The 16,956-nt window shown below is 46.6% G+C and overlaps 2 protein-coding genes across 2 annotated transcripts; one reads left to right on the plus strand and one right to left on the minus strand.

Annotated features, from left to right (window-relative positions):
• Positions 1-825: 825 nt before the first annotated feature.
• On the minus strand, positions 826-3,920 carry LOC137908186 (septin-7-like). The gene is made up of 2 exons (XM_068752550.1): positions 3,879-3,920; positions 826-2,781 (listed from the first exon to the last, which is right to left on the minus strand). The coding sequence occupies exons 1-2, from the start codon at positions 3,905-3,907 to the stop codon at positions 1,167-1,169; spliced, it is 1,644 nt and encodes a 547-aa protein (XP_068608651.1). The 5' UTR covers positions 3,908-3,920; the 3' UTR covers positions 826-1,166.
• A 2,372-nt stretch (positions 3,921-6,292) lies between these two features.
• xpo7 (exportin 7) lies at positions 6,293-15,973 on the plus strand. The gene is made up of 28 exons (XM_068752548.1): positions 6,293-6,325; positions 8,830-8,976; positions 9,459-9,552; positions 9,694-9,860; positions 9,932-9,997; positions 10,073-10,177; positions 10,268-10,433; positions 10,695-10,768; positions 10,856-10,975; positions 11,058-11,204; positions 11,289-11,461; positions 11,543-11,736; positions 12,089-12,194; positions 12,326-12,461; positions 12,622-12,695; positions 12,782-12,862; positions 13,011-13,074; positions 13,163-13,271; positions 13,352-13,458; positions 13,539-13,627; positions 13,710-13,817; positions 13,898-13,980; positions 14,270-14,484; positions 14,564-14,702; positions 14,810-14,967; positions 15,288-15,386; positions 15,472-15,599; positions 15,685-15,973. Exons 1-28 carry the CDS (start codon positions 6,293-6,295, stop codon positions 15,776-15,778), a joined length of 3,276 nt encoding a protein of 1,091 aa, XP_068608649.1. The 3' UTR covers positions 15,779-15,973.
• Positions 15,974-16,956: the final 983 nt, after the last annotated feature.

The following is a 16,956-nucleotide window of genomic DNA, read 5'->3' on the forward strand; positions in this document are numbered from 1 at the left end:
AAAAGTACATCAGTGATGGAAGAAATACTCAAATCCGTTACTACAGTAAAAGTACCAACAAAGTAAAATATTACTTCTCACTCCTAGTTAACAAAATAGAAAAAGATGTATTATTATTATATATATATAATAAATAAATATAAAATAAAAATATATATAAATATAAGCAATAAAATGCAACGCATCACTTTGTGTTCCAACTGTGTGTATTAAAGTTTGTGCATTAACATATCATGACTTATATTAATTGTGTCATTCATTAAATTTAATAGTTATTTATAATCAATAATGTATTCGTGTTGATTAACTGGTCATTAATGTGACTCGTTACGTTGAGTTACATTAATATTCCCCAATGCAGCGTTCGTCTTGTTTCACGGTGCTACATATTGTGGTGCTACAGCGCCACCCTGTGGCCTACACCAGTACTACTGCGTAATCATGAGTATCTCTCTGTCCTCCATCTACTTCATCTAATTTTTTACATTTATTTTTTTTTGGTCACAATATTTGAATCATAATCTGCAGTGGGTCGTTTTATTTGTATTTTCTTTGAGCCCATAGAAACACATTTTTAATAGATTATTTTCACTACATTAAAATTCAGGCAGCTGTTTCCTCTCAGGATCATAAACAACCACTGCCTAAAATGACAACTGCAAACTAGTAACTTGCATTTTGTTATGCATAGTTATTCTATGATATGAGTAAGTAACATGCTCACACAGTCACAATAAATCCTATTATTGACATGAAAAGTGCCTCAGATAAGCTTAAAACTGAACTGAAATTAAATTTGTCACCTGCATCAAGGACCAGAAGACAAATGAGCTAGATTGTTTATTGATTACAAACATCCACAGATGCAAAAAGCAGGGCATGACGTCCATCACTTTACTTTACATGCCGACATTTATTTTGTACGTTTCAAACTGCTCCTTTAATTCATCCACATTTACAAATATCTGAATAAACTTCAAAGAACACTTGGACACAGGAAGGGCTTCAGACCCCCCTCCAGGCTAAACTTTTACATTTTATGTATTGTAGTTTCCGGATTTGATTTGTATTAAGACACATTTAGATATATTCATAAGACACATAAGCAGAAAACAGAATTACGACGCCATCCATAACCAAATGATATCCGGAAACATTTGTCTTGATTAAATCTTGTTTTTGTTCATGTACCCCATCGCCACGCTGGCTCCTTTATCCGCTCGTTTTTTCATCTCCTTCAGCTCCTGGAGCTTCGCTCTGTCGTTTCTCTCCTCCATCCTCTCGATCAGGAAGTCCAGGTGGACTAGAGTGGACAGCGAATCCACATTCAGGGCAATCCGCTCCAGGTTTTTGATATGCTGGAAGGACTCGTCCAGCCACTTGTCTTTCTCTCTCTGATATTCATCCATTTTCTTCTCCATTAGCTGCAGAATGCTCAAGTGTTTCTCGCTATCCTTCTTGCTCTCTTCATACTTTTTTTTCACATCCTCTTTGGTCTTCCGGACCTTCTTCGTCTTTGTCACAAAGATCCACGTGTCCTTCACGTGAACTTCGGTTGGACACTTCCCGGTACATACGGTGCAGTAGCCATCTTCCATGACCGCACAGCCATCATCTGGATTAGTGGCATGAATGCATCCTTCATGGTGGCAGGTCTCCTCGCACTTTAGGCAGTTCATGGCACCTCGGTAGGAGAGCCAGAGGATGCCCCACCTCCCACCTTCTATTTTTTTTTTCTCTTTATAGACTTCATCAACGTCTTCGATATAATTCTTATTATTCTTCATGTCTTTTTCACAGTTCTCCAGAATGTTCCGCTCTTGCGTAATCTGTCTCCGTTGGAGTTCGATAGTCTGGACTCTCTCTTCCAGACTTATGATGACGCTCTTCAATCGGTTCCGCTCATTCAGGACGTCCACTGTCGTGTTCAGCTTTTGAGGTGAAGCCTTTCCAATGAATTTGGTGAATTGATCCATTTGGAACTTCGAGAAATCCGACGCAAACTTTAGCACAAACAAATCTTCCTCTTTTCTCTCCATCATCTGGCGGTTATTGAACAGGAAGTGACGGGGATCCCTCTTTTCATTCTTGGCACATTTGATGTTTGCATTTACGAGAGCTTTCAGGGCATCCTGTGGCACCAGCCCGTCCGAGTGTGTGATGAGGGCAACGATATTCTGCTCCATGTTTTTCCCAAACAGAGACACCACTGAATCAAAGACATACCTCAGTCGGTCAGTCAGTCGGTTGTCAGCCGATTTCATCACCAGACCCACTGCGTTGATCTCATTGATCCCATTATCCGAGCGGAACCAGTCTAGTAATTGTTCTTTGATGACGTCATCCTTTTTGATCCCTTTGGTGTCTCCATATCCAGGCGTATCAATGATGGTCAAAGAGTAGGGCAGAGTTTTACCTTCAAATCCAAATATCCGGTACACAATCACCTCCGACGTCTGACTCTCTGACTGATTTGGTTCATTATGCTCTTCTGAACTCTGACCTGCTGATGGTGCCTTCTGATCATTGACAATCTTAAACCAGACGTCATCCTCCCAGGTCACTCCCATGGCGTAGTTCACCAGAGAGTCGATCAGAGTAGATTTTCCAGATCCTGTTTCTCCTACGAGTAAGATGGTTTTGTTAATGGTGTTCACGTTTTGGTCACCAATTGTCAGTCTCACAAGAGCGCCAATGTTTTCCGTCTTTGGATTCAGCTTGAAGATGGCAGGAGATCCTGAGCGGATCAGTTGACTTGTCAGGCAGATGTCACGGTATTTCCTGTAGAATAAGATGATTTTGACATTTTATTCTGTGCGTCTGCTAGTCACAAAAGATTACTGACAAACCTCTCCTCCATATTTCGTGGTCCAAGCAGATCGACTAGAAATGATGTGGTATGTCTTTTGGTAATAATAATGTTAAATCAGTAGAATTTACTTTATCATACAAAATGTTGGTTAAAAAATACATTAATTACAATAAACAAGCAAAATCCCAGCCTAACTGACTACTTGAGTTCATCTTACTGTTGTTGCTTTGAATTTATAAATGCAAGAAAATGGATGGATGGATGGAAACTGAGCAGAGACTGCCCTCTAGTGGCTGCATCAGGCATAGGGGTTAGGGTTCACTTCCTGCCAGGAAGTGAATGTTGACAGACGCGGAAAACACATTTTCATACAGAACCGGATTTTCATACAGAACCGGATGTCCTGAGATAAACTGTTATTGAAATGTTAATTATGTTTCGTGTGTAGCAGGAAGCTGTCATTGTTTCTACTTCCTGTTAACTCTCTTTGGGTGGATTTTTGTGAAGATGATGATGAATATATTTATTAGATAGAATGTTAGAGTACAAGTACAGTCAAACAGTAGCATGTATTACAGTACAAATACAGTCAAACATCCTGTCTAAGAGGAGCATTTCAAAAAAGCCCCTGCGGTCTTGTTTCCGTTGAAAGTCCTTAGTACATAAATCATTGACATTTAACAATACCAATAAAACTAAGACGATTCTGATACATGTTGTAGAAATGTAGTTTACATGTTGATTTTACTCTTCCTCGTCTTTACTATCATGACGTCAAGTCACGACTGGCAGTGGCCTACAGGAAGCCTGGATGATCTGGATTGTGTTGATTGGTTAAGTTAAAAAAAAAATGATGCTAAATTGTAATTTTAAACATCTACATTTATCTCAGAATTTAGTTTCTATCGACCTCAGATTTAATAATCCCACATAACTACCAGAACCGTTGGAAGGGGGGAAAAATTGGAACGATTTCATGAATTATTTATTTCCACTTTACTTCAGGACAAACAGAAGCTTTGTGTTCACCACATTTTACTTTAATGTAATTTAAAAGGTTACTCACTCCGTCGCCATGATGATGTTTGTCGCCATGATGGTGTTGAAAACTGTTTGGATGGAAGAAACAAAAAGTGAAAGTTAAAAAAAAATATTATATTAAATTGCTCCATTTCTGCAGAACAATTCAATAATCTGTGTCAGAGATTTCCTGCAATTCTTCATACAAGCAGATGGCCGGTGAAAGCCACGCCCAATAAATAAATAAAATAAGATAAAAAAGAAACGTCACAATAGGCGTGTGTGAGACCTGAATATTTCTTTTTAAAAGACTATAGCTCCTTTTTTTTTGTTCAATTCCTCTAAAATCTTGAATCTACTAATCTGATTTGTTCTCTTATTTCAAGCTTCAAATAAACTCTGAAAATGTTCTTACCAGGTTGAGGACTTCCTGCAGCTCTGGCGCAGAAACACACAGACCAGATGTTTTTAAGGGAAGGCGCTCGGTGGGGTCACGTGATTTATAAGAAACGGCTTTGCGAGAGAGTCGCCCCCCCCCCCCCCTTTCCAGTTACATAATACGTTAAAAATCTTAAAATATAAATAACCAACCAGAGACAGAGCCGGTTCGGACACGATTTTAATGTGAAACAGCGGTGCGACATAAAAAAAAAAAAACTAAGATGAAATTAAATAAAGGCAGAAACTGCTCAGGGGCAAATGTTCACCAAATGTTCACTGTTACCGTCTTCAGTCACTTTGTTGCTTGAATTAATTGATTTATTATTATTGCTATACCTTTATTAATATACTCAACATGGAGCAGATTGCAGTAATATATATATAAAAACAAAGACCCATCCAGAGTAGTGTTAGACTCTAATGATTGTGCATACTATTTGGAGATTTGAAACTATATGTACATTGAAACAACATGTCAACAAAACGTCACTCAACAATATAGTAATTAAAACAGCATCCCGGTTGACAGTTTCTGCAAGTCTTCGATGAAGATTGGCCTCAGGCTCATGCTTGCACGTCTCGCAAGTGACCCTTGATGCTGGGACTGCCCTTTAAGGTGCGCCAGTGAGTGATTTTTGCTGTATCTGTTTGTGCTGCACCTACTTTTAAACGTATGTCTGCGTGAAGTCACACATGAGCGCTTGAGCTTGTTTATTACCTCATAAATGCGATTTATTTGAAGGAATAATAATACATCCATGCATTTCAATAAATGTTATGTACTCCATTATTATTAGATAATTTTTTGTGTAGCATTTCACAGACTCTAAAAATATTTACACTTTACACTTTGTGCTCAAATTCAAAGCGTCTGTTTGAATGAGACCCTCAGGATTACTATCGCTCACTTTTTTTCTCTATATTCGCAGCGAGGAGCACGCTCGGTGCTTAAAAACAACAAACTCCTCCCCCTAGTGGATAGAATAAATACTGCACCATGAAATAAATTAGTATCTTGCAAGACATCAATCAATTCGCTTCTTCAGAACATAATATCAGATCACTGTAAAACGAAGGCCTGAGAGAAATAAGTAATTAAACTATATGAATAAATTATGTGGATTCAGTTTTACAATTATAATGACAAAATGGCCCAAATAAGTTGAAGGAGCTTTATTACGTCTGTGTATGTTAATAAGTTGTTAACAAATTCACCATCATTTAAAATACATAAAATATATTACTTTCAAAATAATTACTTTCATAAAGTTGAAATATGTATTTAAGAATATACAAAAGGTAGTTACATAAGACTAATATTAATCTTCTGGTAGAGGAAAGTCTTACATTGTTTTACGTATACTGGGAACTTATTCTTTCCTATTCGGCCATTATTAAATAGTTATTACAAGGCTAAGGCTGTAAACGTAAATATATTTTTTTTTAAATATTATGCCCGAAGGGAAAAGAAATAACACACATTGATTTAAAATATATGGAAATGCTCATAGTATTTCATTCCAATGAGGTAATTGTTTTTATCTTCTGAGCCAAATAAAATAAAATAGACTATTCAACTTTTAATGTTTGTTTTTTTTATGCTACACTTTGTATTTAATTGCAAATGTATTTTATGCTACTAACATCAATATATGGCTTCATCGCTAACAAAATTCTACGATTACTTTTTTTAATCTAAACTTGCCCTTCGTAAATATGGGACGATTTCATGAGGCGTTTTATACCTGCTTAAAGGTATTATATGGTCTTGGGGGGCCCTTTTATACAGTATTCTAATATTTTCAGATTCTTTTATAATTATATTTTAATCAACCATTTTCATGAATAAAAAAAAACCCATTTAATCAGGAAAAATTCCCATTTTATATTTTACATTTTAGAACTTAGAACAGTCACTGTTACGTTACGTAGCTTGTTTAGGCTGCAGTGACTGGGGGCTGCCAGCAGGGCTGCGCTGTTGTCTCTTTCTATATCCATAAGCGGGGGAGTGAGAGGTGCATGAAATGGAGAAAAATGGCGGATCATGTGCAGGTAAGCAGAGGTTTCATGTTTTTGTAATCAACAGTTTATCCCCGAGCGTATAAATAAGATTAAATGCGGATTTGGGCGCTATGTTCCCGATATGGAACCCGTGGGTGGACCGCTGCGGGTCGGAGGCGGCTGTGTTCGGGCTGCCGGGCGTAAAAGAAAGGATGTGGCCGCCTGTGTTGACTTGTGGGCCTTGTTGTCACTGCACGGCTAGCTCGTTAGCTTGTGCTGGTTGTTTGGGTTCAGAATGGAGAACACACACACGGATGTGGGTCTCGGCGGTGTAACCTCTATCGGTCCTGCCGTTCGGGTCCGTCGAGCCGGCAGCTTCATTGGGATAGCGGTGTGGTGTATTTCGGCGTATTTCAGTGAAGTAAACAATGAAAACACAAACTGGTTAGCTACGAGGCTAACTCGAGCTGGTTTACTGTTTGGCGCCAGGTTAGACATTTTAGATCTTGCTGTCAAAAGCTAATATTACCCGACTTAACCCCGCAGTGCAGAAACAGTGAAATGTTTATTTATGCCCCCCCCCCCCTCATTGTGTTAAACGTATCTGACCCCTTATAGCAAGTATGCTACCATGAGCTACATCCCACATTTCTCCCGCCCGAGTCCGTTTGAAAACATGATTCGATGGTTTTAATAGTTTCCCTTTGAAACCGGCTCCATGGCCGGGGCTGCGGGCGACATGTTGGATGATGAAAACATCGATCTGGAGACCATGGCGGCTTTAGCCATTGTGTTGTTTATGTGCGTAACCTAGCAGTGCTGTTTTGCTTAGCTTAGCCTGCTATAAGCTAGCTCGGTATGGACACATGTTTAGGAATCGGGCAGAGATGTTTACGTTTGCTCTAGTTATACGACTAGCGTCGCTAGAGAACATTCTTGCTTTGGTTTAAACGCTAACTTTATTTTTATTTAACTTGGCGTGCAGCGTTGCTCTTGTGCTGTTAGCTTGTGATGTTACGGAGCCGTGAATGCGGTAGATACCGGTTGTGTCCTGACAACACAAGTAGCTTTAGCCTCCATGCTAGCTGCGTGACATTGACTCTCTGGATCGGATCCAAACAGGCTTTATTATTATGTATTGGTTTGTCACGTGAGCTACGTGATCTGCTTGTGGAAAACATACGTCATCATTTCCATCTCCTTTACTATTTTTATTTTATTTATTTTTTTGTTATTTTTAAATAACACGTTGAACGTACATCAAATCTTCCTGCCAAACAAAAGGTGAAAAAACGTAGTATATATATATATATATATATTCACATGACAAATAACATTTCCAAGTTTCTGCTTACATCAGATCTGGTTCTGTTGATAGTTCTGTTAATTGTTACCGTAGCAACACTACGAGGAATTTACTTTGTTCTATTTCTCTTACTTATTTTGGTTCTATTACGTAATTAACGTTAGAGTTGAGAATTGGTAAGTTGGTTTAGACTTGTTTTGCTTATTTATTTTTTAATTAAAAAAAAAAAACCCCATTGTTTTTAGTTTGAAGTTGAAGGACAGTCAATTTTTCTTCTTTGTAAATGTTTCATTTGGAATTTGGCGTGTATTGCATATTTTTTTTGTGTGAAATAAACTTCAATCAATCAATCATTGCTAACTTTTTACAGAAGTCATCTGATCACCTACAACAAATGTGATATTAAAGACACTGCTCATAGTATTTACACTCAAATGAAAGCGCTATTCGTGAATCAGCCCTTCCGTTGGTTTGGTTTTACTACAGCACTCGGTTCGTGTTTATGTGTCAAACATTTATTCATTTTCCTGAGCGCTTTATCTGACGTGCGGGCGTTGCTGGAGCCTATCCCAATTCCTATCCCTATTTTTGGTGGTGGGAGGAACCCGGAGAGAACCCACTCTGGCTTCGTCTGCTGCCCCGGATGAAGCCAATCAGGCGGGATCTGGTCCTTGACTCTTATCTAACGCCAGCAGAGTCTGACAGTGATGAAGATAACTCACCCGTTCGCCACTCTGCACACAACCGAAGGAGATTCACGTCCTCATTGAACCCCCACCATTTTTGATTGATCGCTGACATCTCGCTCTGTCCGTGCACGACTCTGCACTTTTCCCTGCCAGCCACATAAGTGAAGTTAGTCACTGAAGGTTCTAGTGCGGTGCCCATTCTAAGTGTCATCACAGTGACATCATACCAAGTCTCGTTTATACTTCCTTTATGTACAGAAGCAGACACATCCGCGTCAAAACATCAGAAGTCTCGTCAGCCTGCAGACTAAAGGGCTTGCGTTTAGCTTTAAGCAAATTAACTTCCCATCCTAGAATGTTTTTCGTGCTTCATTCACAAACTGTCATTTTTAATGACTGATGCTCAAAAGTCTCCTTACTCTGGTTCTCCATGGGTCCTTCCATCATGCCCCCCCACCTCCTGCTTGCTTTTCATAGAATGCGTTTTATGACAACATGATTCTGCCTGTCGGCTGCAGATTGACCCCCGTGCTCTTCGCCTCGCTTGTGTTTTTATCCAGGGCCTTGCCCAGCTGGAGATCCTGTGTAAGCAGCTGTACGAGACGACCGACACCGCCGTGCGCCACCAGGCAGAGAAGGCTCTGGTGGAGTTCACCAACAGCCCCGACTGTCTCAGCAAATGCCAACTGCTGCTGGAGAGAGGCAGCGTGAGTGCCGGCGCGCTTCCTAGACGGGGGGGGGGGGGGGGGGGGGGGCAACAAACGGACACGAGTCGCGCGTTCCGGGGGAATTATTGAGTTAACAGGAATGCCACATGTGATCCAGATTGAATGGGGCTGACGGCCTGGTCCAGGAGTAGCGTGATAAGGGTCTGATGGTTTCAGGTGACATAATGGGGGGGGGGGGGGGGGTCTGAGTTTACTGCCGTGGGTTTAGTGTTTCTGTCGCCGGTTTGATCTAAAGATTCGTTTCATCAAACGCCGGCTCTGTCGACCGTGTTCTGATTTAAAATGTGATTTTGCTCAGGGACAGAAATTTACATGAAACATTTTGTGACGGTTTCGTTATTCTCCTTTGATGTATTGTGAATGAAGCAGCCGAGGATGATCGTTTCCAGCGGCGACGAAGGTCGCGCCGTCGATTGGATGTGAACTGACGCACTTTAACAAGCTTTCCCTCCCATCCGCAGTCGTCGTATTCTCAGCTGCTTGCGGCCACGTGTTTATCGAAACTGGTGTCTCGAACCAGCAACCCTCTCCCCCTCGAGCAGCGTATAGACATCCGTGAGTGGCCTCTTTTGAATCTAAACCTTTATTAACCTGGACTTTAAGGCAAACGTCTTAAATGTAACTTTAGTTGAGTCCTGTGGAAGCGCGTTTTAAAGGCCTGCCTGCTCTCTCTCGTCTTTTTTCCGTGGCGTTCAGGGAACTACGTGCTGAACTATTTGGCGACGCGGCCGAAGCTAGCGGCGTTTGTGACCCAGGCGCTGATCCAGCTCTACGCCAGGATCACCAAACTGGGCTGGTTCGACTGTCAGAAGGACGACTACGTCTTCAGGAACGTCATCGCCGACGTCACTCGCTTCCTGCAGGTGAGCGCCCGGTCCCGTGGCGGCGGCGCTTCCCCGTTTCTCCGGGTGGTGACGGTCTGTTGCGTTCGCAGGATAGCGTGGAACACTGCATCATAGGGGTCACCATCCTGTCCCAGCTGACCAATGAGATCAATCAGGTGGGTGCCGTCGTCTCCCCCCCCCCGTCCCGGTCCCTCTGACGCGACGTAACCCCGCCCACTTCCTCCCGACAGGCCGACACGACGCACCCCCTGACCAAACACAGGAAGATCGCGTCGTCGTTCAGGGATTCCTCCCTCTTCGACATCTTCACGCTTTCCTGCAACCTCCTCAAACAGGTTTGCCCCCCCCCCCCCCCCGATTTCGTTATTCGGTCGGTGAGAAAAGGAGCCGCTCCGGGTTCACCCAACCGTCCGCGCGTTCCGCAGGCTTCCGGGAAGAACCTGAACCTGAACGACGAGTCGCAGCACGGCCTGCTGATGCAGCTGCTCAAACTCAGCTACAACTGCCTCAACTACGACTTCATCGGAACGTCCACGGACGAGTCGTCGGACGACCTCTGCACCGTGCAGATCCCCACGTCCTGGAGATCAGGTAGGCGCCGCCGTTTCATCGGTCGTGAAGACGCACTTTTTGTAAATCTTAAATTGGAGCTTGTCGGACAGCCAAACATCACCGAGGCCGGGTATCGATGGTTCCCTCGCTAGTTGATGAGAGGAAAGAGGGACTGAAATAATCTCCTTGCTTCTTAGATGAGACCAAACGTTCTCAGAGACATTTAACGGTGTTCGTTTAGTGATGGATTGGCGGGAACATTCCCGACTGAGTCTCGTCTCTCGTGTTTCTGCCCCGCAGCGTTTCTCGATTCCTCCACGTTGCAGCTCTTTTTCAACTTGTATCATTCCATCCCTCCATCATTGTCCCCGCTGGTGAGTTTGATCGGCTCCGCCGTCGCCTCCGGACTCGCCCGCTCCTCCTGAACGCCGCCCTTTTTTTTTTTTTTTTTTATGCGCCAGGTGTTATCGTGTCTAGTCCAGATCGCCTCCGTCAGGCGGTCCCTCTTCAACAATGCAGAACGAGCAAAGTTCCTCTCGCATTTGGTCGACGGGGTCAAGAGGATCCTGGCCAACCCCCAGGTCCGCGGCTCGCCTGCTCGCTGTCGTTTTTGCGTTTCCTGCCCCGCCGTCCGTTGATCGGGTGATTTATTTTGCGTTCCAGTGTTTGCCGGATCCCAACAACTACCACGAGTTCTGTCGTCTGCTGGCGAGACTGAAGAGCAACTACCAGCTGGGGGAGCTGGTCAAAGTAGAGAACTACCCGGAGGTCATTCGCCTCATAGCCAACTTCACCGTCACCAGTCTGCAGGTTAGCGCCTCCTAGCTTCCGGCGCCGCGCGTCGCGCCTGTGGTTCCCGCGCTAAGAGATTCGCCCGCCTGTCCCCCCCCCCAGCACTGGGAGTTCGCCCCCAACAGCGTTCACTACCTGCTGAGTCTGTGGCAGCGCCTGGCAGCGTCCGTCCCCTACGTCAAAGCCACGGAGCCGCACCTGCTGGAGACCTACACGCCGGAGGTCACCAAGGCCTACATCACCTCACGGCTGGAGTCCGTCCACGTCATCCTCAGGTGAGAGGGAGCTTCGGTTCGGGGGGGGGGGGGGGGGGAGACTGAGACGCGGGGACTGAGCAGGCTGTGTTGGCTCCGCAGAGACGGCCTGGAAGACCCGCTGGACGACGCTGGCCTCGTTCAGCAGCAGCTGGACCAGCTGTCCACCATCGGGAGGTGCGAGTACGAGAAGACCTGCGCTCTGCTGGTGCAGCTGTTCGACCAGGCGGCTCAGAGCTACCAGGAGCTGCTGCAGTCCACCAACTCGAGCGCCGCCGACGTCACCGTGCAGGAGGGTACGAGCCGCCCCGTCGCGCGTCTGAGGGCAACCTCCCGGCCGCTCGCGTGCGGCGGCGGCGTCTTGTGTTTGGGGTTTGAAAATATGAACGTTTGTAGCGACAAGAAAAGTCGAAGGGAGCGCGACAGAAACCCGAAAAGGGCTCATCCTTAAAGCCACGCCCCCTTTGATTATTCATTTCATTAAAAAAAAGCTGGTTTTGTATGGCTAACAATGTGTCATTAGTGTCAGTCTCACTTTTTTTTTTTTTTTTTCTGATGTCTTGTAAATACCATAAAGCTCCGTTTATTTATTTTCTCTTCAAAGATGATGCATTGATCGCGCTAACGTTGCGCTCCTCGCCCCCGCAGGTCGGCTGACGTGGTTGGTTTATATAATCGGGGCGGTGATCGGAGGCCGCGTGTCGTTCGCGAGCACAGACGAGCAGGACGCCATGGACGGAGAGTTAGTCTGCCGGTGAGAACGCTGAAATGACAAACCGACGAACGGGAAGAAACGCCGCCGCCATTGTTTCCGTGTCTGTCTGAGGCGGAGCGGCGACGCCCAAATCAAAGCACTGACCTGATGCGTCTGCTGAAACTCACCAGGGTGCTCCAGCTGATGAATCTGACCGACTCCCGATTGGCTCAGGCCGGCAACGAGAGGCTGGAGCTCGCCATGCTCAGCTTCTTCGAGCAGTTCAGGAAGATCTACATCGGCGACCAGGTTCAGAAATCATCGAAGGTAAACGCGGCTTCTTTTTACCGTCTGTAGCGTGCGTTTGTTTTACTCCGCGCCGAGCGGTGACTCGGCCGTAGCCGTTTCCATAGAGACGCGGCGGTCTCTATACCGTTTTTAACGGCGCCGCGTGTGAACGTGATCCGTGTGTTTGTCTTCATCGCAGCTTTACCGACGACTATCGGAGGTTCTTGGGTTGAATGACGAGACGATGGTACTCAGCGTCTTTATCGGGAAAATGTGAGTAGCTTGTCCCCGTCCCCCCCCGCCCGTCTTCAAAGCATTCAAGTCGGTGTCCAAGGAATCTCACCGTTGTTTGTTTTCAGCATCACCAACCTGAAGTACTGGGGCCAGTGTGAACCGATCACCTCAAAGACACTCCAACTACTGAACGACCTCTCGCTAGGATATCCTTCTGTTGCGTGTGCGTGTGTGTGTGTGTGTGTGTGTGTGTGTGTGCGCGTGTGTGTGTGTGCGCGCCTGCGTGCCTGCGTGAACGACTCTTCGCTGCTCTCTGCGTCCGGTTGCTTCCTCCTTGACGCAGCGTCGCTTCACGTACAGCAGCGTGAGGAAGCTGGTGAAGCTCAGCGCCGTCCAGTTCATGCTGAACAACCACACGGTGAGTCGCTCGCCCCCCCTCCCCCCCCCCGTCGTTGAGCTCACGGCGGCCGCGCCATTATTTAAAAACCGTCCCGTCTCTGGTCCAGAGCGAGCACTTCTCCTTCCTGGGCGTCAACAACCAGTCCAACCTGAGCGACATGCGATGCCGGACCACCTTCTACACGGCGCTGGGCCGCCTCCTGATGGTCGATCTGGGTAAGCCGCGCCCGTTCGTTCGCCGTCCTCCTCGCCCGCCGCCGCGCGCTGCCGGCGTTAGCTGAGCGTTCTGTCTCCAGGAGAGGACGAGGACCAGTTCGAGCAGTTCATGCTGCCGCTGACGGCGGCCTTCGAAGCCGTCGCTCAGATGCTGAGCACAAACACCTTCAACGAGCAGGAGGCCAAGGTGAGTCGCTGATTTTTTCGTGGTATTCGCCACCGACCAGCGCCAACTGAAAGGTTTCCCCTTCCGTCGCCCCCCCACAGAGGACTTTGGTGGGTCTGGTCCGGGATCTGCGGGGCATCGCGTTCGCCTTCAACGCCAAAACGAGTTTCATGATGCTCTTTGACTGGATGTATCCTTCCCAGACTGACCTGAGATCAGATATTACCCATCCTCATTTGTCTGGGGGGCCTCCTTAACCCTGACCCCCGCAGGTATCCGGCCTACATGCCCATTCTGCAGCGAGCCATAGAGCTTTGGTATCACGACCCAGCATGCACCACACCCGTCCTCAAACTGATGGCCGAGCTCGTCCACAACAGGCAAACAATCTGAATGTATTTCCGTGCGTCTTAGAGGAGACCCGAGTTTAATCGTTGACGTCTGGACGTGTCGCCCGTAGATCCCAGCGGCTGCAGTTCGACGTGTCGTCGCCCAACGGCATCCTGCTGTTCAGAGAAACCAGCAAGATGATCACGACCTACGGTACCTCGCCACTTCCTGTTCCCGGGGAACGAGCAAACCTTCCTCCAGATGTGTTCACATTTGAGTTGGTGAAAGCTGAACTTTGTTAAACAATTAAAATGTTTTACTTGTGCTGGAAAGCTGTTGGCGCCCCCTGGTGGTCGGAGCCTGTAATGGAGACTAGAAACAGTTTCTGATCAGGCGAGACAAAGTGATGTTAATGATCTGTTTTTTAAATAATAGCTCCGAGGGGATAGGTAGGGGGGGGGGTCCATAATGACTCGATGACCCTTTCATCTTCCTCCTGTAGGGAATCGCATCCTGACGCTAGGAGAAGTCCCGAAGGATCAGGTGTACGGCGTGAAGCTGAAGGGGGTCAGCGTGTGTTTCGCCATGCTGAAGGCGGTCCTCAGCGGAAACTACGTCAACTTCGGGGTCTTCCGTCTCTACGGCGACGACGCTCTCGACAACGCCTTGCAGACCTTCATCAAGCTCCTGCTGTCCATCCCTCACAGCGACTTGCTAGTAGGTTTTTCCCATTTGTCCACCGTCCCGGCGCGTCTCCTGTGCGCGTTTGACCGTCCCGACTCGTCCGTCCCTGCAGGACTACCCGAAGCTCAGCCAGTCGTTCTACTCCCTGCTGGAGGTTCTGACCCAGGATCACATGAACTTCATCGCCAGCCTGGAGCCTCACGTTGTCATGTACATCCTGTCGTCGATATCGGAGGGACTCACCGCCCTCGGTAAGGACTCTCTCCGGGTCGACGTTTTGAGAGGAGGGGAGCGTGCGCGGCGTGGAGAGGTTATATCTGTGTGTGTGTGTGTGTGTGTGTGTGTGTGCGTGTTTCAGATACGATGGTGTGCACCGGCTGCTGCTCCAGTCTGGACCACATAGTGACCTACCTGTTCAAGCAGCTGTCCCGCTCCACGAAGAAGCGGCCGGCTGCCATGGCAACGGACGACCGCTTCCTGCACATCATGCAGCAGCACCCAGAGATGATCCAGCAGGTCAGGGATCAGTTTTCTGTTTGTCCACCGGGAGGTCGATAATTTAACGCCTTTAAAGGGGATCGTAACGGATTGCGATTCCATTCTGATCTTGATGTTAGCGACCGTTAGCTTCAGATAATAATGCGGGTTGTGTGTCCCACAGTTCTCGATCGTGTATAATATGAATTATAACCCTGTATGAGACGATATGAATTATTTCGTCTTTATTATAGCCATTCATTTCTGTCAGAACACGTTCATTAGCGTGTCAGACCCCTGACGGACCAATGAGAACACCTCTAACTGATCACATGATTGTTTTTATTTTTTGTGTACAGATGCTGTCCACCGTGCTGAACATAATCATCTTTGAGGACTGCAGGAACCAGTGGTCCATGTCCCGACCCCTGCTAGGCCTCATCCTGCTCAACGAGAAGGTAAGCATGAGCAGGACTGTGTGTGTGTGTGTGTGTGTGTGCGTGCGTGCGTGCGTATTCACACACACGTCTGGGTGTCCTGCAGTATTTTGCTGACCTGAGGAACAGCATCGTGAACAGCCAGCCGCCGGAGAAGCAGCAGGCCATGCACTTGTGCTTCGAGAACTTGATGGAGGGAATCGAGAGGAACTTGCTAACGAAGAACCGGGACAGGTGCGTGTCGCAAATCTGTGCCCCGCCCCTCCGCTGACGTGGTCGTCTGATTAACGGCCGTCTGTCTCGCCCGTCCTCTACGCAGGTTCACACAGAACCTGTCTGTGTTCAGGAGAGAAGTCAACGACAGCATGAAGAACTCGACGTACGGCGTCAACAGCAACGACATGATGAGCTGACATTCCACACAGACCAGTCTTATCCAGCTGCAGACAGAGCTCCTCCCTCCCTCCCCGGGCCCGGATGCCCAGGGATCACCCCCTCCCCTCCGACACGGGAGGGTTGATTAAATTCAGCGGGTAGCCCCTCCCTCCCCACTCCCGTATTCCTTTTTTTGATATAAACATATATAAATATATACAGATCTATTTTAAAGCGACTTTCTGTCCCCACAGTGGGGGGGACGGGTGGGGGGGGACGGGCGGGGGGGGGGGTCGCATGTCAATCACTCTCAGAGGAAGGAGAGAGTGAAGGAAGGGGCCGGTAAATGTAGTAATCGCTTCTGCCTGCCTTGTATAGAAAAACACAACAACAACAACAACAAGTGTACATTTCTTTTGGTAACATTTTGAACAATGTTTATAATTGATTGACTTTAAAACACAAAGAAGAGTTGAGGAAAAACTGACAAAAAATAAAAGTGTGATTGATCTTTTTACAGTGTAGTGAGTTAGTGCAACTGTCTGCGTGGGGGGGGGGGGGTAAAGTGAGCTGCAGGGTGGCCACGGTGAGCAGGAGGAAGGGGAGCGAGTCGGAGCGTCCACGTTTGTACATTTTTATTCAAGTGTCTGGTTTGGTGACTGTAAATAACCTGAGCAGGTGTTTAAAGGGACAGTCTGCTGTTTTAGGTCGGACCCTAAATGAGAATTCAGTCGCGTCATCTCCTCCGTCGACGTCAGAGGAAACGTCACCCGACGTTCCGTCTCCCAAGAAGAGATAGGCAACTGAATTATTATGGGATGGACTGTTCCGTCAAAAGGAGTTGGCTTCGCTGACCGTCGTTTCACTGCAGAGGATATAGCGCCTTAGACTGTCGCCCAGCCTGTCTGCGGGTCAAGTTGCATTGTGGGTAATGTAGTCTCCAGATTTTAAGAAAGGAAGTTGTCTGGCTCTGCTACGTTTTTTTTTTTTTTTTTTTTAGACATACCCATTGTGTGTATGAAAGAAAAAAATCAATAAATTCCTCCACAGTCTATTTCTAAACCTACATTACCCACAATGCAGCTCGGCCACAGAGCCTGGAGGCGTGTCAACACAAGTAGCAGCTACGTTTGGACTGTTGTCATCTTCCTCCCGATCCACTTGATTCATTAGTGAAATTAAACACAAACGCACGTAGGGGAACGTTCCTAAAAGT

This window comes from Brachionichthys hirsutus, chromosome 19 (assembly GCF_040956055.1).
Source record: "Brachionichthys hirsutus isolate HB-005 chromosome 19, CSIRO-AGI_Bhir_v1, whole genome shotgun sequence".
Classification (NCBI taxonomy): domain Eukaryota; kingdom Metazoa; phylum Chordata; class Actinopteri; order Lophiiformes; family Brachionichthyidae; genus Brachionichthys; species Brachionichthys hirsutus.

Coding starts and splice junctions, on each gene's coding strand:
- LOC137908186 (XM_068752550.1), bottom strand. CDS start 3,907: ATGGCGACAAACATCATCATGGCGACGGA. Junction 2,782..3,878: donor AACATCATCATGGCGACGGA/GTGAGTAACCTT, acceptor CTTATTCTACAG/GAAATACCGTGACATCTGCC.
- xpo7 (XM_068752548.1), top strand. CDS start 6,293: ATGAAATGGAGAAAAATGGCGGATCATGTGCAG. Junction 12,195..12,325: donor GACGGAGAGTTAGTCTGCCG/GTGAGAACGCTG, acceptor GAAACTCACCAG/GGTGCTCCAGCTGATGAATC. Junction 12,462..12,621: donor AGGTTCAGAAATCATCGAAG/GTAAACGCGGCT, acceptor TCTTCATCGCAG/CTTTACCGACGACTATCGGA.